General features: G+C 34.8%; 1 protein-coding gene across 1 annotated transcript in view; it reads right to left on the bottom strand.

Annotated features, from left to right (window-relative positions):
* Positions 1-3,705: 3,705 nt before the first annotated feature.
* The window catches only part of LOC138713015 (uncharacterized), a 344,765-nt gene continuing 326,909 nt past the window's right edge, over positions 3,706-21,561 (bottom strand). Inside the window, exons 7-9 of the mRNA XM_069844698.1 lie at positions 5,053-5,172; positions 3,933-4,032; positions 3,706-3,853 (exon numbers count right to left, since the gene is read on the bottom strand). Coding sequence (XP_069700799.1) covers positions 3,706-3,853; positions 3,933-4,032; positions 5,053-5,172 — 368 coding nt within the window. The remainder of the gene's footprint in view (positions 3,854-3,932; positions 4,033-5,052; positions 5,173-21,561) is intronic.

Genomic DNA, 21,561 nt, shown 5'->3' on the forward strand with positions numbered 1-21,561 from the left:
ATCTTACGTTTCTCATTGTCTTCAAACTTTATAGAAGAAAATAATGTAACAATGAATGTCTCATTCATAGCAATAATGAAAGAACACCTTGACAATTTGCTTCAAAATATATTCATACTTTCCACTCGGGAATCGATTCTAAAGAAATATGAGTGGATTGTAGATTCATTTCCAGTGATGTCAAAACAAGCAGCCCTCATTGCTTCAGATATGAGGTCCTTATAGACATGGTTTTATAACAGCCACTGTCAGGCATAATTTAAAATCAAACCATTTCCCAAATTTTGGGCTAGGTTAGGGGAGGATCTTTTGATATTAAGTTCAAAAGCTAAATTTCTCTCACTGCCTTTTGGTACTGTGTACACTACCCCAGTGAAACGACCTGTTCGAAGTACACGGCTACAAAAACAAAATATCGAACTTGTTTGGACACAGAAGACGATATACGTCTTCAACAGACTTCTATGGCACTGGACATTGACAAACTCTGTCGCAAGAAGCAGGCACATTCTTCACATTAACTTCGGGTGTACATGTAACATTGTAACCATTTTTTAAATATCTTAACTACTTGTTAATATCATTTTGTAGATTCAAATAAATTATATCCAGTACTTTTTTACTATTATTTCCTTTATATATATATATATATATATATATATATATATATATATATACATATACATATATATACATATATATATATATATATATATATATATATATATATATATATATATATATATATATAAGATATACTTCCGTTTATGTATCGTGTGAAATATGCTTCATAGAGCATAGACAGATAAAACTAAAAAGTAAACATTTCTTGGGGCTCCACGAGAAACTTTTGCTTCAAAAAGGGCTCCGTGGCTGAAACAGTTTGGGAACCGCTGGTTTACGACAATCTTCGCCGAACGAACATCGCTGACGATTGAAATCGCCAGCGTTCATCGTCAGAGAGTGGTTTCTTTACCGGCGAACTTCGTAAGTGGTTAGTAAATTGTTTTACATAGTTGACCATGTCTGATCAGTTGATAATGGATGATAATCTGATAACGTTACAATATAAGTTTTGCTTTGAAAAACAAGTATGGATCTTAAAAGTACGGTAGCTAATATGTTTATAAATAGATATAGAGGCCTGTTTTAATTCATTTATATTGAGACATCTTGAAAATAATCCTACCAAATTTAAGGAATATTTCAGACTTCCTCCCGAATAATTTAATTTTGTTTTAAGTTTAATTGAAAATGATATTGTAAAATTAGACCCACAAAATTTGTTCAGAAACAAACAAGCCCAGCTGAAAGATTAGCAGTAACTTTAAGGTAAATATCAATGATATAAACACTTTATTTTTACTTTTTACAATGTTATTTTTTTTTTTCGTTTAGGAGCATTTATTTGGGAAATATTAGAAATGAAAAAAAATAATGTGAGACGGAGATTGTTGCACTTCTCTCCTTTGCCCGGCATTCCAGTTCAATTACTAATTCATACTCTAACTTTTTCTTTCGCATGGTGTGTCCTGATATTAGCGGTTGTTTATTTTTCAGTTATAAATCATTTTACTCAATTGTATTATTAGCTCTGGTTGATGCAAGATATAGATTTGTTATTGTTTACGTTGGTTCTTCTTTTTGGCTCATGTTGAACAGGGATTTGTGTTTGGAGACAGTCATAATCAATTAATATCTCGTCTCTATTAGTGGGAAATTGTAGAAAGATTTCTGTTTTACCGCCACTATAGTATGCATTATGACGTGTAGATCACATGTTATTAAATAGTTTAGTTCATGACTTACAGTAATTTTACAATAAATTGCTTTCGCGGCAATAATCGCCAGGTTTTTGCCTCGAAGGCAAACTCCGACGATGTTCGTCGAGCGCAGCTATGTTCGTTGACAAGATTCGCTGTTAAGAAACCATGCACATTCAAATTAACGGGAAGGAATCCAGCGAAGAACGTCAGCCATGATCGTTCGGCGAAGATCGCCATAGCCAAACCGTAGCTTTATTGCCATAAAAAAAAAATTCTGCAAATTGAGCAGCAACATGTTATGCAGAACTAGCTTCTTAGGGGAGTCTGCACTGCCTATCCCATCAATGTAAATTTCATCTAATTTAGGTGCACTTTTCTCAAGACTTACATAAGACACACATTTGAAATTTTTAGGGGTTATTCTTCAAGTATTATTGTATGTAACAGGCTTTACATTGCTGGGATGGAGTACAGACTCCCCTTAATTTATTTAGAACACTACCACTGCTAACAAATAACGAATAAATATTGAGCTTAAAATAATATTACATTTATTATTTTTGTCAACAATAAACACTGACCTGCTTATTTGAACAACTAATAATGCATTATGAAATATATTTCAATGATATTTCTTATTGCACGGAAAATAAAGAATGAATTATTTTGATAGAATATTAAGTTTACATAAATATAGCAGAAGCCAACATTAGAAAACACATTTAATTTCGTTTAACAAAAAGTTTTTAATCAATACGAACCTGTGAATTATCAACGAGCTGTTATGAACACGAAAGAAATGATTATAATCTTGAGTTCATTGCCTTTCTGAAATAATGCTGTCGAAAGATCCTGTTATAGAGTTTCGCTTTGATGAATGCATGGAATAGTAGCTGTGAGCCGAGTCTCTAGAGCTGCATGAGAATACTTCCTCTTCAGATCCAAGCACAGGGGTATCCACGGATGACTTTCTGTACCGAAATGCTAATTGAGAGACAAGACTTCTTAGAGGCTCTCCATCATGTGTCTGGATGTTCAGTGGCAACTGTTCAGAACAAAAATCTAACATTTTATCATTGCTTGATGTAATTAACTTGCTATTCGTTACATATTTTCCGTTTGTCTGGACGTTATTGACAGAATTATCACTTTCTGTTGAATCACTGCTCTGAAAACTTAATATGAAAGAGTAAAACTTGGAAAGATGATGAAGTGAGGAGGAGTCATCCAATTCATTATTTACGTCGCAAACTGGAATAATTTGATTACTATCACCTAAAGATTTTCTTTTAAAACATGAAAAATAACGTTTATAAGTGAACAAAGCGTATCTGTGTAGTTATTTTGCCAGTATTTCGTCAGCGACAGTTTTTCTAAATCATCGTAGCTACTTACCTCATCACTAGCACTTCTTGGTCTATTAGTATTGTATTTTGAGATATATGATGAAAGCTGAACATTTTTGTCCTCAAGATGAGCTCCGGCACAGGTTCTTGGCCGAGTACCTACATAGAAAATTCAAGAATGAAACATATTTGCATACATTTCCTTCAAAACACTCTTCCTTTATTCCATGACAAAAAAGGCAATTTCAAATATGAAATTTACATTTCATGAATTTCATATATAATGTGAGAACCACAAGAAAGGAAAACCTTAAAATAACTAAAAGTTCTTGAAATATTATGTAGAATCAGTAACAATAATTTTATCAGAAGTTTGCATTTAAAATATGACTTTCATTATTAGCTTCTAACTTTTTGAAAATATATATCGAGAAACATTTCAACTCTTGATTAAATTCACTTTATCTAACGTCACTGTCAATAAAACTAACCATATGAAAAGCTGTGCAGTTGACACTGTTGGTTTAAATGTTCCGATGATGTGAACTTTGTGTAAGATCTGAATTCCCAGTCAATATTCTTTTGTAACTTTATCATAATTGCAAAACATTTGATGATAATAATAAGAACAACTTGCCTTTACACTGCTCTTCATCTTCAAATGAAATATTGATACCAGGCATGTAAGTTAGAGTGTAACATGGTTGGCTCTTGGTCAATCTTTTTCTTTTTACGTAAAAGCTGTAGAATAAAATAAAAATCAGATTAAATTAGAAATTAAATGTCTTACAATAATTGAAGACTATTTAAGTTTACTTACCAAAGACAGAATATAAATGTTCCCACAACGAACACACAAAGTAAACAATATAGAACAGGCAAGAAGTAACTGGCTCCTCCTGATGTCTGTAAGGTATATTCTGAAACAAGATTTAGAAAAAAATAGTCACACTCTAATGTTACATAACAATGATTTTATTTTTACTTCATAATAATGTACAACTCTTTGCATGCCTTACACCAAGAGACTTTCTTAATATGCAAGTAATTCCGTATCTTAAAAATTTAAAATAAATTGTATCTATCAAATTGATTTCCTTCAGGGATTCATGAAATATGAATGAACCACTTCTTTATTTATGTAATGACATATTTATAATAGTTTAATATCTGCATAGTATGAAACCGACAAATAACAAAATACAATATTCTATCGATTTTTTTCATTACAATACCACTACGTCATGTCACTCTCAATCATTGAAGGACGCTGGTGTACTGTACTTTCATTTTGACCTTAAACTTCATGGTAAGTTTCCCTTGTTGCTGGGTTATACCGTATAAGCAGTAGGGAAGCGTGATAAAATTTTTGGGTAAGCTGGGCTGAAGACATGGTTCGGAAATAGTCGCTAAAAGGTAAACGAAACGCGGAAACGCTCCTGTTTTTAATTAACTAAATTCTAAATTGATCTTATCCCTTCTTCTAAAATGTTTGCGAAAGTTCAGCTTATCCTGCCTACCCTGAAGCTTCGCGTATAACTTATGCACTGAACAATCCAGAGTAGTTTATAAAAAGTGGACAATAGCCATATTCTACGCAGAATTCGAAGCAATTAGCTACAGTGGATTGTATTTATCGATAAACGTTTCATTGTTAATTTATTTAATTACTTTTCTCAAATAGTTTCTCCTATTAAGAGACAAAAACGACCCAATATATTCTTGAAAGGTAAATCTGTACGTACATTAAAAGTAACAGTTTGTCCATTGGTCATATAAAACGAAGTTTCCTAATATAAGTATGGGACAATTAAACTGCTGTTAATTTCGTCTTAAAACTTATCTTATCTTAAATGTGTATAAGTAAAGCTGTAACAACAAATAGCATATTATATTATGAGCAATATGCAACACTTTATAAAAACGAAAGACTACAATACCTTCATTATAATATGCCATTGATGGAATAATCTCCGTTTCTTTAACTGTAGAATCGAAAAAGGAACAATCCACAAAAAAATATTTTATAGTAATATTACTTGATTCTATTTTAATTATACCTGTAACAGAAATTAAAAATTACAATGAATTACGAAAAAAAAAAGAGTTAACTTTTAGAACAATTCTCAAATAATATTAAGAAAACAATATTTAATATATTTTTTATATTCCTAGAAGAGTGTTTACAAAAATGTAGGCTCAAACTGATCAAAGTCCAGTATGAATCAGGGGCATAGGCCTAGCCTGAATTTTTGTGAAGGGTATGCTACTTAACTCCGTTTTTTTTTTTAAATAAAATGTACATTGGTCAAAAGGGATACCGGTACCTCTATTTATTTGAGAATTATTCACTAGTTAACCAGAAACAAATTGTTACGTCGTCATTGTACTTAAAGTAATGACAAAGATGTTTAAGGAGAAGACAGCAATCTCTTCGACATATTGCAGGACAAAGACTACAGCGCACCTGGTGGCTCGACCTGGTGCGGAGAAAGTAACAGTTATGCGCGTATATATTATAATATTGTAAATAAAATATTTTATACTTTTCTACAAGATTTGCAATTATTTTTTCGTTCCAGATTCTTTATGATTCCAACTTAATTAATAAAATACGTCTGAAAAGTTTGTGCAGTTTTGGGTGCAGAACTTATGAAACTGAAAAGAACTCATGGTGATTATTTCGTTTGTAAATAAAAATCTGTAAGTATTGCATTAGGTTCCAGAATTGAACCGTTCAGAGCAGAAGTGGTGTAAGTCAAGTTTGGGTAATGAAGGTTGAAGTAAACATTCTGTAAAATACAGCGCAAAGTAGCAAATAATATTCACTTTATTTAAACTATTAGGGCCATATTCATAGATATTCTTAGCGCGGGCTTTCAGTGGATGATCAGCGAACTAACGTGTTTCGTATTCATAAGCCAGTGTTAGCGATATGATAGGATATGAATCCTGTACAAGTAATCAGTCGACAGCAGGGGCTAATTTAGCACGCTCGTAGCGCGGGCTAGCGAAATGTCTATGCATAGCACCCTTAGTGGTCAGTGGATAGCAAGAACAATATATTAATTGCTACTTTGCGCTGTATTTTACAGAATTTTTACTTTAAACCTCATTGTCCAATTTTGACTTACACCAATTTTGCTCTGAACGGCTCAATTGTGGATTAATTATAATGAAGAAAATAATTTTCAAATTATTATACTTTGTGCATGCTTTATGTAACTTATATTTAGGCTCCTGTGAAAAAATAATATGTTATGTTTTATTTAACGACGCTCGCAACTGCAGAGGCTATATCAGCGTCGCCGGATGTGCCGGAATTTTGTCCCGCAGGAGCTCTTTTACATGCCAGTAAATCTACTGACATGAGCCTGTCGCATGTAAGCACACTTAAATGCCATCGACCTCGCCCGGGATCGAACCCGCAGGCCAGCGCTATACCAACTCGCCAACCAGGTTGACAGGCTGCTGTGCTATATGTACAGTACTGACAAAGAAAATCAACATATTATTTAATATAAATAAGGTTAAATGCTGAATTAAATATAGGCCTGACGAAAACCTTGGTATTTGTAGATGTGATCTGTGGGTGCTGAGTTGCAGGACGAGTGATCTAGACTTTTTATACAAAAGGTAAGGACCTTTCAAGATGTACAAGACCTATAAAATTTGTTCGGATCAATTACTGAGAAAGATTTCAGGAATTCAAAACTCTTCTTCAGTCAGGGAAAAGTTTAAGAATCTAATTTTTCATGGCAGCTTATAAATTGTTCTGCAAAGAAAGTTATTATTATATGGCTTCATTACTTTTGGATTTTAAGACTGAAACCTGGTGGTTCCATCCCTGATTCTATCAAGTAATTACACTTCACAATCAGTACCAACAAGCAGAGCCAGTCCATGTAAAAGGAAGAAAGAGGACAGTGTTGATATGAGCAGCATTAAAACGGACAATGTTCCAGATAAGTTTATCAATGTGTTGATAATGTGTTATTTGTTGTAATAAAGTGAAGTGAAAAGACAAAAATATGTTTCCAAGAATCCCAAAGCAAAGAAGATTATGCATTAATGGGCAGCGAAGTTGTTTTATTCTTGTCTTAATAAAATAAGACAGAGTATTGTAGTCCCGTCGCTCTTATTTCCGGCAGCCAATCATGTTGCAGGTCGGCTACATTTAAACGTGTGCGTCTTGTCATTCGCTACTTATGATGTAATGCATTTCCTAAGGCTCGATAAATACTTAATATAATCGCCCGCCATTTTGGCTCTTTCGTTGGCGTTCGCAGAAATCACACGAGGACGTTATTTACCGCTCAATTATTTGCTCAATTACAGTGCGTTTGATTTATTATCATAGAAGCTACGACATGATAATGTTTAACGGTGAAGCAAATAGATTCCTCATCTGGTAGCTCGGCAACGAAAGAACAAAAATGGCGAACGATACTACCTACCTAGACTTTATAGAGCCTTCACTTCCTAAGACGTAAGCAAAGGGGAGGAGTCACACCGGAAATAACAGCGACACGACTATAAATATTCTACGATGAAAGAGTAATGGAACGGAGAAAAATTCTCTCCGGCGCCGGGATTTGAACCCGGGTTTTCAGCTCTACGTGCTGATGCTTTATCCACTAAGCCACACCGGATACAACTCCGACGCCGGTTAGAATCGTCATCGTATGATGACGCAGAATATCTGCATGGAAATATCATATGTACTTCGGTACATTAAAATAATATATATAAATATTCTGTTTTCTGTGTATTTATCCCAGTGTAATATTATTCATAATAATTAAAATAATAATATAATCTGTACTGTAGTTTAAAAAATTCAACAAAGTTTTATTTTCTTAATCAATTGTCACTATTTAATATTTTTTATTTTGAATTCTCGTTTCTTCTACAGGTCCATTCGCTAGGAGCGCTGCATGCAACGTGTTTCTTCAGTTAACATAATGTGAATCAATAGAAAATAGCTGTTTTCTCCTTAAACGTCTTTGGTAATGCAATAGAAAACATAACAATAAAAGTAATCAATTATGCATGATCTAAACAAAATTCACCAATGTTTATGTATTCTCTGGAATTTTCATGAAGAATGAAGAAATGGTTTACACCTACAGACAATTCATAGTGAAATAACTGGAGCTGAAGTATTTAGTTTTCTATTTGGCTTGACTTATGTAATAAAATATATTTTATATAAGTGTATATGTATATATATATATAAGAAATTGTATAACGTACACAAAATCACAGTTCATTTAAATGTGAGTAATAAATATAACATTGTCGTAAAATGAGGATAATACTCCAAGGGAACTCTATCTTTCTTGTGACGGGTTGCTGTGATATAATTATGTAGGCCTATTCCTCTTAATGCTAAAAATGGCGTAGTTATCGCTGGTATTGACAGAATTAGTGAATACTATGAATATTATTGCTATTCATTCATGTATGGTATCAGTTTCTTTTCAAGTTGAGGGAAGAATAGGAAGGAATAAGCTCATTTCTCAAATTAACAAAGTCAAATAATTTAGTGTATGAACTGGCATTAAGTTTTTTAGTAGAGTGCCAGGAAAATTAGACTTGTAAGAGGAAAATGTGTCTTCATAATAACCATAAATTCCAGCTTTGTAATAGTATCACACCACTCAGCTATTTGATTGGATAATATGGTATCTATGATTTCGTAATATAACCGCCTATTTCCACATTTGTCACTAAAAGATTGTTTTGCAGAAGGTTAATCTGTTTCTTGTAAGAGGGACTTTTCCCATACTGCTTCAAAAGCTTTTCTTGAAGTCTTGCAATTTCCTCATTACAATATTCGATACAGATATGAAGCGTTTTCTTTTTAAATACGTTGATAAATTTCATTTATCCCTTGAGAAGTCTCCAAGAAGAAAACAGTTTCTTATATCAGACAACAATTTAAGGAATCCATAAGCCTGTGACTTACATAAAGGATTTCCAACTTAACAGTTTTATACAATGTGTTCAACAAATTATTAATTTATTCACTAGTTTTGAACAGAAACTTCATCGGGTAGGTGCTGCCCTGCGTATCATTTCTATGAACTGTTGAAGTGCACGAGTTATTTTGGATGATGTTTGAAAAAAAATATAGATAACCCACATAGTGTTTTAAAAATATGCGACAGTCCAATTATTGCGCAAGCAGACTACCCTAATACTAGATTCAAAATATGACTGCAACATTGGGTAAAAGTGACTGGAAGATATTATATCTCCTATTGTACAGTATTCGTATTTCTAGACTATATGGGTGCTATTCATAGACATTTCGCAGCACGCGCTACGAGCGTACAGCCCAGTTACTTTATGGTGACAGCTCGTCGACGCGAGAGAGGAGAAGGTTCGGCTGTGGGAGGGAGACCGATCCGAGACGGAGGGAGCGTCTTATGAATGGAGGGAAATACAGTCATATTAGAAATAAAGTCTCACGTTGCGCTCCCGCACATAGCGGCGTCTGCATAATTTTGAGCTCCTGTCACTGTGTTCACTTCATACTCCGGAACAATAGTCACTAATAAACACTAAAGAAGTAAACTAACATGGAAATACAATGAGCAGCAGTTCGGAACAATAATAATCACTAAAGAAATAAACTAACATGGAAATACAATGAGCAGCAGTTCGGAACAATAATAATCACTAAAGAAATAAACTAACATGGAAATACAATGAGCAGCAGTTCGGAACAATAATAATCACTAAAGAAATACACTAACATGGAAATACAATGAGCAGCAGTTCGGAACAATAGTCACTAATAAACACTAAAGTAGTAAACTAATAGAAATACAAAGAGCAGGAGTTCGGAACAGTAATAAACACTAAAGATATAAACCAATGTGGAAATACAATGAGCAGCAATCGAATCATTATATTTAACAGTTAATCATTAATTAACAATGAAATATACTCATGCGGAAATACCGGTAATGTTCATCAGTGCTTCACTGTTACCTTTCCCATCATCATCATCATCATCATCATCATCATCATCATCATCATCATCATCATCATCATCATCTTCCATGTAAAAGATGGAGCGGCCTTCTTCTCTGTACTTCTTTATTTTCCTCAAATACTGCAAACTTTTGGCCCTAATGCTGTGATGCTCCATCACAATTTGGCGATTATTTTTTTTTCCAATGAAATCCTAATTTCAAAATAACTTTCCTTAAAGTCGGGATACCTCCCTGAAAGTCGATAGTCTTTCAATTTCAATAATATATATTTTTTTTTAAGTGTGGGGCGCTATTTCTGTGAAATATAGAACTCGTGCTTTGGTTCGTCTTATGACAGTTGATTTTGGCGCCGATTATCAATGTCTTTACTCTCCCTTATTATTTGGCTAACACAGCTCTCAGACAGCGGTAAACTCTGCTACAAGTTTTCCAACATTTATTACGTTTTTTCTTCCGACGCTATCTTCATAAAGCGCTACACGTTGCTCACGACTTCTCGCGACTGCGAATGCAATACCAAACCTTTCAGTTTGCTTCTAACAGGCAGAATTTTTACAAACAGAAAATAGCAGTGAATCTAGACAATAAATACTACATTCTAAACAATACAAAACAGAAGCACTACAACTATTTAAGTAACTAAATGAAATGTACATAACAAACACACTAAATTGCAATATACAAAGACAGTGGTGGTGTAGTACGTCCTTAGCGCGACTGTACGCCCACACTAACGCTCCCGAGATGTGACCGGTAACGCAGCCAGGGGAAGACTAAAATGAACACCCCTTCGAACAAACAGTGAACTCGCCCAAACCACTGCGTCGCCAGGCCAGAGCTGTCACCATAAAGTAATTGGCCTGTACTAAGCTAGCCCCGGTTATCCACTGGTTACTTGTATAGAATTCAGATCATATCCTATCGCTAACACTGGTTTATGAATACGAAAAACGCTGATCATCCATCGGAAACCCGCGCTAAAAATGTCTATGAATACGGCCCTATGTTTTTAACGCTTAATTTATTTTATTTGATTTTTATGTTATTTTATTTTATTTTGTTTTGTTTGTTTTTTTTTTCTTGTGTTATAGATGTAATATTATGCATAGAAGAAAGTAGCAAGGGTTGCTGTATGGAGAAATACGAGGAAAGCCAGCATCTCTTAATAATGAACAAATACACTGAAAATAAAATACCGGAGAAGATTGCTAAAATAAAAAATAAAAGGAAGGAATTATTAAAGGAAAGTAAAGTTACTGAGCTGACAAATAAATTCAATTTTGGCAAGTATACATTTTCTAGACTCACCGATAATAACACATTTGATTTGGTTAGAAACTATTTAGCTATTTTTTTTATTTCTAAATGTAATAGTTTTGATGGTACGACAAAAGAATACTATGAAATAAAATTAAGAAATGAAGGCTTACCAACGAGAGAGAGCTTGTATGAACTGTATTTCTGTAATGAAAGAGGGGTGGAAAATACTAGAATAAGAGAAGATTTAGATATGCTAGCTACACATTGCAGATTGAAACGTGAAGTACAACTTAGGAAGGTGAACAAATACTGATTGTAACTACATACTAGAATGAGTTGAGTCTTGCACAAAACCAGTGGCGGCTGCTCCCTACGTGCTAACGTGCTGTAGCACGCCGTAAAATTATGGTCGAAATAATATTGTTAAAAAAAACGCACATAATACAAATTCTACTTAACAATAGTTCAGTATTTTCGATAATTTGGTGCTATAGACTCAATGGAATCCATCCTTACTCTCGTGCTAATTCGCAATTTAGCCCGGCTAGCAGTGTCTGCTCATGCGCAGAACAGAACATCACCTCGTCCCTCCTTGATATTTTGTCCTGCTTTTTCCAAAGAGTTTGTAATTGTAATATATAACTAGAGACACCAACGGCGCTAGTTTCGCGTACAAAATTGAACCGCTGTTGGGCCGCCATTAAAGGGAGCTGATGCTTCGCCGGGAGTGCATGCTTATTGAGGAGTACGAATAAATATAAGTACACTTGAAAGGAAATAATAAGAAAATGGTGAAATACTGAGCCGCAAATATTTGTTCGAACATAGCTACTATTGTAGGATGCCCAGGAAAGCATGCATATCTCAATATTTGGAAGAATGTTCCAAATGCAGTTCCTCCTTTGAATGTATTTACAGAATGTCGGAATATTTCTTGGATAAAGTTTTTCCAGAAACACATTAATCAGGTTTATAAGGTTGATTTCAACAATGTATGTAAGGGTTAGGTGCCATCAGATTACAGTAGATTATAATAGCGGAGTGCATAAGAAAATCCGCAGACTATATCTGTCTAAAACTGTTCTGTTTCACAATAAATGAATTAATCATGTAATTTCCGTTTTGTACAGCATGTACTTCTAGTTTTTGGTTATATTAAATGCAAAGAAATTAGTGAAAATATAGCTGATGGCCTAGCTAGGCCTATTATTACCACTGCTACTAGATCTACTATGACCACTACTACTAGGTCTACTATTACCATAAAAATTAAGCCTACTACTACCACTAATACTAGGCCTACTATTACCACAAAACTAGGCCTACTATTACCACAAAACTAGGCCTACTACCACTAATACTAGGCCTACTATTACCACTACTGCTAGGCCTATTATTACCACTACTACTGGGTCTACTATTACCACTACTACTAGGCCTACTATTGCCACAAAAACTAGACCTACTACTACCACTACTACTACACCTACTATTACCATTACTACTAGGCCTACTATTACTACTACTAATAGGCCTACTATTACCATTACTAATAGGCCTACTATTACCATTACTAATAGGCCTACTATTACCACTACTACTACGTCTACTATTACCACTACTACTAGATCTACTATTACCACTGCTACTAGGCCTACTAATACTACCAAAACTAGCCCTCCTATTACCATTACTACTAGGCCTATTAGCACTACTACAAGGCCTATTATTACCACTGCTACTAGGTCTATCATTACCACTACTACTAGGTCTATCATTACCACTACTACTAGGCCTACTATTACCACTACTACTAAGGCCTACTATTACCACTACTACTAGGCCTACTATTACCACTACTACTAGGCCTACTAATACTACCAAAACTAGCCCTTCTATTACCATTACTACTAGGCCTATTACCACTACAAGGCCTATTATTACCACTACTACTAGGTCTATTATTACCACTACTACTAGGCCTATTATTACCACTACTCCTAGGCCTACTATTACCGCTACGAATTGTATTAAAAAGTCTGTACTGACCTCTAACTTGGTGGTCATCAACTACACAACAAATAGATTGTTTTATGATAAAATTTATTCTCATTATATTTTAAATCAGTTTCCAGAATTTTTATGATCTCATATTGCACCACTAAATATTCTCTAAGCATCATATACCTTCCTCTTCCTTTGCATGAAAGGACTGAAATATAGATCATTTTAAATATTACAGTAAATGTCCATTATTATGTCCTTAAAACAATACTAGTAGGCCTAATAATGAAAAATAATGTTGACATTGTCATTATTCAATATTTCACATACTTATCCCAAGTGTATATGGTGATTTAATTTAATTTTTAGAATATCGCCAAAGATGAATCATTATAATACTTTAATAAATATAGCGCTCCTCTGCCATTCATGTTTATTTCATCACGACTCATCCTTTGTAAAAAATGTTTAAAACAGAGTCTATCACCATGCTACATCAATATATTGTGGTACTGTTTTCGAATTTCGCGCTGCAAGCACTCCCTTTAATGGCGGATGCTAGCCGATTCAATTTGTGACATTTTTCTTGCCTGCCACTCACGGGTATGTGTCTCTAGTAAGTATTAGTATTACTCAACGAGATAGAAAGAGAAGACTATAGAGTGGCCATGTTGTCCTGTACAGCGCTCTTTGCGGTGCCACCGCGAAACATGGCAGATCTGAGCTAAGCGCCCACCTTTGTAAAAATTCGTCTGGTTACAATGTTGTATAACGGAGGTAAGAAGTACAAAAAAACGAAGAAAAAACATGCCTGTTGTGTGTGCTGCATATAACTGCAATGTCAAAAGGAAAAAGACAACTAATATATCATATTTCATGTAAATTTTATGAAGCTAAGTCCATAGTTTTGTTAATTAGCAGCATTTTTTTTCCATGCATAAATGTGTAACAACGCCCGGCATAAACGAAATAAATGGTTCACTGGTAATGTACTTAAACTAAATACGGATAAAACCAATACAATTCCGTTTCAGACCCAGTGAAAAACAAATAGCAATACAATATTAAAACTGTATTTCGTCACCAGCATCCTTTATTTCTGCTCCTTCTGTCCTTACTGCTTATACAAGAAGACGATGAGCTCTAGCTTATAAGAAGTAGGCCTATTTCGAAGACAAACGATTAATCAAATAAATGGTTCACTAGTAATAAAGTTAAACTAAATACGGATAAAACCGCTACAATTCCGTTTCAAATCTAGTAATAGCAATCAAATATTAAAATTGTATTTCGACACTCGCATCCAAAATAACGCAAAACTCTGGGGTAGGTCGTATTGTTGTTAGTATTTTGACTGGAAGGACATGAAAGAACATAATTGAGCACCCACGTGCAACAATGGGGTAAGTATGAATATATTTCGTAACTACTTACCCCATTATTGTACGTGGGTGCTCAATTATACACTAATAATTATCTGTGGTGCCACAGCCCTTGAAAGGCTCAGACAGACCAGCCGGCTGTTGGCCTCACGTTCACATTTCGATAATAATTATACTTTACTGTAACAAAAAAACTGAAAGCGTGTTTTGTCATGTTTCACCCACGTTACAAGCTTGGAGGTAAAGGTTGTTTACTACAGATAGGGCCTACTTTCATTCTATATCTTATGGTATAGTAAATAGTTTTGCACCGTGTAGAGACTGGGAAAACAATTTAATAAAATCATTCGAATCATACTCGTTCATTTTATAGGCAATCTTGCAGGTCGCATTTAAAAGAACCTAGGAATATTAACATTTTCTTCAGTATATTTGCTAGGACTTCTTGTCATACTACATGACAATTTTGCTTAGGTTATTCTTTTAAGCATTCCTTCTAGGAATAGCTCAAGTGTTTTAAATTTAGCGTATATAAGTTTAGATTAAGTTCCTAGCACGTATTTGACGAAATACTAGGTTTTTCCACTTCAGTTTAACTGATTTATGCAAACGAAATTAAGACAGCTGACGATTCTAATGTCAATTATTACCACGCCCACTTTGTTTTGGGCGCATAAGTTCATTACCGACGGTCGTTCAATTTTCTTCAAAAATGGCGGCGCAATGACCACTCTATATCTTTCTCTTTCTAACTCGTTGGTATTACTAGTATTACAAACTCTTTAGCTTTTTCACACAACACCGTGCTCACTATTGTGCAGCGTGCACTTTGTTGTGGTGAAACTTTCTTTCTTCCCTTCTATATTCTTTGGTTCGTAGCAGTCGACGGAACAGTGCTGCCTAGACATATATAACTACGTCTTTGGTCTAGACACCGCTAAAGCTATAACTTTGAAAAAAAGAAAATACGTTTTATATATGTAGCTTATTTTTGCTTTTTGTGTTTTTCATAAATATAATCATATTGAAATACATTTTTGAACGTTCATGTGAACACGTTTACTTTTATATAATCTCAGCAGAGAGTTTTGAGTTTATTATCTACGTGTTACGGATCTATGTAGGCATGCCTTTTCGCGGGAGTCCGTTAAAATAGGGATTATTTTCCACTATCAAAACAATGTGTGCAGGTTTATGGGATTCATTATCTTTTGTACTGTGGTCATTTTAAATGTATATTCTGCTGTGCGTCTGTCTATATTTTGTGCCTAGTGTAATTCACATATATAATGTAAGTTTAATGTGTATGTTAATCCAGAGACAGGTTTTAGTATTGGAATTATAAACAGTTTTTTGAAATATACTGTAGTTATATCACGATGAACTCAATCGATTCATTACTCAAAACTGCTTTCTCCAAGCAGCCATAGAAGATTAAATTAGAATAAAAAATCTAGGCGGCCAACACCAATATTGTGCAGAAAGTAAAGGATGTGTACACTAGGAAATGTAACAGAACAGTTCATAACAGTGACTGGATATGTGGATGCGAAATACGAAATGCTCTGTTCTGCTTCCCTTGCCTCCTATTTAGTAGCGGTGATTCATATCTACGACAGGTATCAAAGATCTTGGTCTCTGAATGAATATATAAAGAAACATTCACACAGTGAGAAACATAAACTCGTTTGATCTTTGTACGATTGGCACCGCAAATATTGAGCTTATGAAGAATCAGCACAGAAACATGAGAAAGTCGAAAAAATCTATATATTTTATCGAAAATAATTGATTGTATTAAATATTGTGGGAAATTTGAACTAGCGTTACGTGGCCACGATGAGACGGAAACGTCAGATAATCCCGGTGTGTTCATAGGTCTTACTAATCTGATAAGCAGCGTGGACAGTGTAGTGAGAGAATACTTTGAAAATAACATAGTGTTTAAAGGCAATTCTAAGTCGATTCAAAATGTCGACGGATGGATTTCACCTTAAATAATTACGAGAGTCTAAAAATATTTTTAGCACGCTATTATTTTCAGGTACGAGCCGCCACTGCACAAAACTAAAAGCAAGTGCAAAATAAAACAAAAAAAATTGTTTATTAAATATGTAAATTGTAGAAATTGTATTTAAATAATAGTATACCTTCGTGTAAAAAAATTATAATAAAGTGTGTAGGCCTAATGTAAGGGTTCAATTGATTACTTGTATGTACTTTGTCTGTGATCTATAATATAATAAATATCATATCGTATTTCTAGAGCAGTTAGTCTATAAATTTGTCCTACCATGACTGCAGCTCCCTCTATTCAAAATCGAAGTCCTTGCCAATTTTTACAACGTGTTTCAGCAGATCAAAGAGAAAAACAAATATTTCTTGAGGATCTCCTTTATTATCTACGGATCTCAGACATGTAGCACTTTGCGATTTATTAATAGTGTCTGTCGTGTAATCTATCAGAAATGAAACAAATTCAGCTTGCGCTATTCCCTGTTTGTTAGTATCTATAGTCACTTCAGAAATATCGGTACAATAAAATTCATCAAAGTCCGACGAAAAAACTGAACTTTTCTTCCGATGATTGTTCAGCATAACATCGTATTCACTAACAATGTTTTACAATTCCATGTAATTTCCAGAGCCTGGAATTTTAGGTGCTAAAAGTCAATATTGTTCGTCGCTAGGGTAAGGTGGTACATTATGGATCACTAAAGACAGATTTTATTGTTCCAACCAACATACACGTCTGTGCATTATGATTTTATGTTTATATAATCTTTGGACATTTTCTGATATGATACAAGTGTTTAAACAAAATTACTTCACTTAACTTAAGCACTGAAAAATAAATTACATTTAACAAAAAATGATCCATAATGTACCTCAGTTGGTACAATTCGGATCGCTACATAGTACGTATAGAATCACTGGCATTTGCCACAAATAAACTTTTTTTACCTTTTCCAACTACACAGATTTCATGATACCACATTTGGCACCCTTGACAACAAATCCAGTCTCCTTTCCTTATGGATTGCGGACAGTAATAATTCAGAAAACAGAATCCACACACATCTTTTCTTTTTGGTGATTCCTTGATAACACCAACACACTTCCTTTTAGCACTGTTGGGCTTCTCACCATTGATTTTGGTTTTATTTGTGGTTTCATTGCCACATATCTTAATACGAATGGTGTCAATGTTTTGTGGGGAAGGAAGGTGGCCAGAGGTCTGCAGTTTCCGTTTTCGGCACGACTCCTTTTTAGGTAGAAAAGGCAACAAATGTTTTATTGTATCCTCTGGTGACGAAAAACAACTTTTATGACTTGAGAAGTTGCCACTAGTTTTGGTGGATGATCTAGTTTATGAAAATATAGGCTTGGTCGCATTTGTGTGTCTGCTTGAGGGCTCTCTAGAGGTTTAGGGCCTACTAGTGCTAGCGGTTGCATGACCAGCTTTATTTTCGGCATCATTATTTGATTATATAGACGTGACTGCACGTTCAAATTTTTTCTCCGGAACAATGTCATCGTTGAATGGGAATATCCCAGTACATTGAAAACTTTTTAACAGTTGCACCTACGGAATCCGTGTGTTCAAAGCCATGTTGAATATGGGACAGAATCTTTCCTTCGACAGATTTTCATTTGGATGAATCCATTCAATTGCATTCTTATGGTATTTGGTCTTCAGTGACTTAAACAATGTTCTGTGTAATGGTTGTAAGACATGAGTGCTATGTGGTGGTAACCCTAAAAATTCATCTCATTCATCTGAAAATATTCCAAGGCTTTCAAACTCACATGGCTTGAATGATTGTCCAGAACTATCAAGACTCTGCCTGGGGTTTTGTATATATTGAAGTGATTCAACCATGCCAAGAAGAGATTTTCATTTATGTACCCTGACTCGCTCATTGCCACTATCGAGCCTGGAGGCAAGCTGTCCTGAAATTCTGGGTGTTTTCTAACACTTTCAAAAATGACTATTGGAGGGATGAATCCACCGGATGTGTTACAACATCCAACGATGGTTACATTTTCCTCTCTTTCTGCATTGGTAATAGCAACAACTTTTCATTTCCCCTTTTGATATTCTATCTTAGAAGGCCTGTTATTAAGTAGAAAACCACACTCATCCATAAAGGACACATTATAAGGCTTGTCACACAATTCAAATTGGTCCGTAACTTCTTTCAAGTTGCCGAAAAAATGCGCAACTGATTGCCTATTTAATCCTTGAGCTCTGGCACGTGACAGACACTCGGGTTCCCTTACACTCGAATTTGAATGCCTCGTTAGAAATGCGAGAAACCAATCAATCCGTGCAACTGTGTTCTCCGTATTCCATGGGTGTTTCACCTGACTTCCTTCTGCAAAGTTAAATGCGGCTTGCCTCACCTGAAGAGGTGTTAAACCAAGACTATTGCGTCTCCTAAACGAAGCTTTCACCCAGTAGCTCTCTGCTCTTCAAGCTTCAGTTTTCTATGGAGTGCAGTAAAAGTAACTCGAAAGCCTCACGTATAAACAAATACCCTTCCTTGACGCTCTTAATTGCAGTGTTCATCACCGATGGCTTCCACTTTCGTCTGCATTTAGGTTCTGTTTTTACCCTTGACATCCACCCATGAACATGTAAGAAAAAATCAACAACAAAACGAAAAAAAATTGCAATATATAAAATATACGCATAGGATTATATATAAAAATAATTACAACAAAAAATAATCGTCTAACTTCTCCCGATCCCATTTGTACTACTAGGCTATATCCATATTGTAGCTAGACCACTGATCCATATTGTACCTAGACTAATGATCCATATTGTACTTTAGTAATGTTAAATGTATGGGGATCATTCATTGTTGCAATGCAACAATAGGTGACAGCACTTGCACCTACAGTCGTCTATTTCATGGCATCATCAGACTGTATAAAAAGGAAAATGATACTGCCATGTTTGAAGCTACACCAGGAACTTAAATACTGTGCAGTTTTATAAATTGGATATTTTCCATGTGCAAGTATTTACCTTCCTATGCAAAATAAATTGTAGAGCTTCAATGAAAGGCACAGCTGCACTGAAACTCACACAATAAATACAGCAAGGATCCTCCTCCTTGACGCATTGCTCAAAACAGGTCTACCAACAATAGTCTTGTAGAAAATTACGCTAATCTTAGCTTGATCCGTATTGTACCTATATCCATAATGTACCACCTTACCCTATAGTTTATAAATATAGAAGCCATGCCCCCACTTCTTTGAGGTGTCATTCAGTATTTTCCCTTCGGTACCGCTAAAGGTCTCTAATCCTCTTAACCACCACTTACAAACTAGCGTACGATTTAGAAGATCATTGCCATGCCTACACTTCTTTCAAATGCCATTCTTGTCATTCAGTATTTTCCCTTTGGCATCGTTGAAGGTCTTTAATCCTCTTAACCCCACTTACAAATTAGCGCACGGTTTACAAGATCCATTGCTTAGTCCTTCTGACTCTGTTGTCTATTATTACATATCGGACTCTTGTGAAATAAGCTTAAAACTCTCCTCAGGGCACCAATTCTATTCACCTACACTCAGTGTCATTCTTAACGTTTAGCACCTAAAATTCCGGGCTCTAGTAATTTCCTCTTGTTAAGGAATCGGCAGACTTCTAAGTGGGAGTTCTTGTTTTGCCAAAAAATAAAATAAAAATTAATCATTCTTTCTAAAATCTGTGTTTTTTTTTTTGCTACAATCTCGTTATGTTGTTGAGCAAACGTTTTCGTTGGTAGACTTAATTGGAGGTCTATTCTTATCGTCAAAATATTAAAAGTTCTAAACAAACTTTAATATGAACAAGAAATTTTTCATGCCTTGTAATAGATGCCGATATTGATAGCAGTACATTCAAATTGTTGAAACCACCTTTTGTCCACACACTTGTCTTGTCGACACCGAATAATAATAGACAGGACCAACAAACTTCAACTTCGCAACCAGTTAAGTAAGCACTTGTTTTCCTATATCGTGAAACTTGAAAATGCCCTACATACTCCTGCTCTTTATCCTTATGTTTACTGCCTAAACTAATTAAGAAAGGGCAAAGTCGATCTTTTCCAATTGTTTCTTGTTTGAGAATGAACGAAAGCTGAATGACTTCTTAGTTAAGTCTTGAATAACGCTCTTTTTTTCATTTTCTATCATGGTTATATGTACAGTCAACTCCGGATATACTAACCTCTGCGGACTTGCATATTTCGTTCACTATATCCGAGGTTCACTATATCCGAAGTGTCTCTCCCCTAACTTAAATGACAGAAATGAATGAAACTGTGAACAAGAAAATAAAATATTTCATTTTTGTGAAATGGATTACACTGTATACTGTTACAGTTGATTTACTTAAACTATGCTGTCGATCCACGTCCACTTGCGAAAGACCACGTTCAATGTCACTTGTAATATTCGTCTTATCTTCCAAAGAAAACACTTTACGCTTCCACATTTTTATACAGTGCATTCACTGTTGGAACACTAGAAACAGACTGATCAAGTAGAAATGACAAACGCTGTTTTGGTGTGACTGCGTACTCAACCTAGAAATTTCCCAGGTCACTTAATGGAAACTGGGAGAGGGTTGATGGAGTTCGAAAGCCATCGAAATCTTACCTTAATTTATGTTCTGGACATAATGTCCGTCCCCTTTTAATAAAAGAAGGCAATTTCATTTTCCGTTATTTCAATGCTATCCGTTACAATGGAAATGTTTCTGAGAACAAAAGAAAACCTTTGACAGTGGAGG

Source organism: Periplaneta americana, chromosome 14 (assembly GCF_040183065.1).
Source record: "Periplaneta americana isolate PAMFEO1 chromosome 14, P.americana_PAMFEO1_priV1, whole genome shotgun sequence".
In the NCBI taxonomy this organism is placed as follows: domain Eukaryota; kingdom Metazoa; phylum Arthropoda; class Insecta; order Blattodea; family Blattidae; genus Periplaneta; species Periplaneta americana.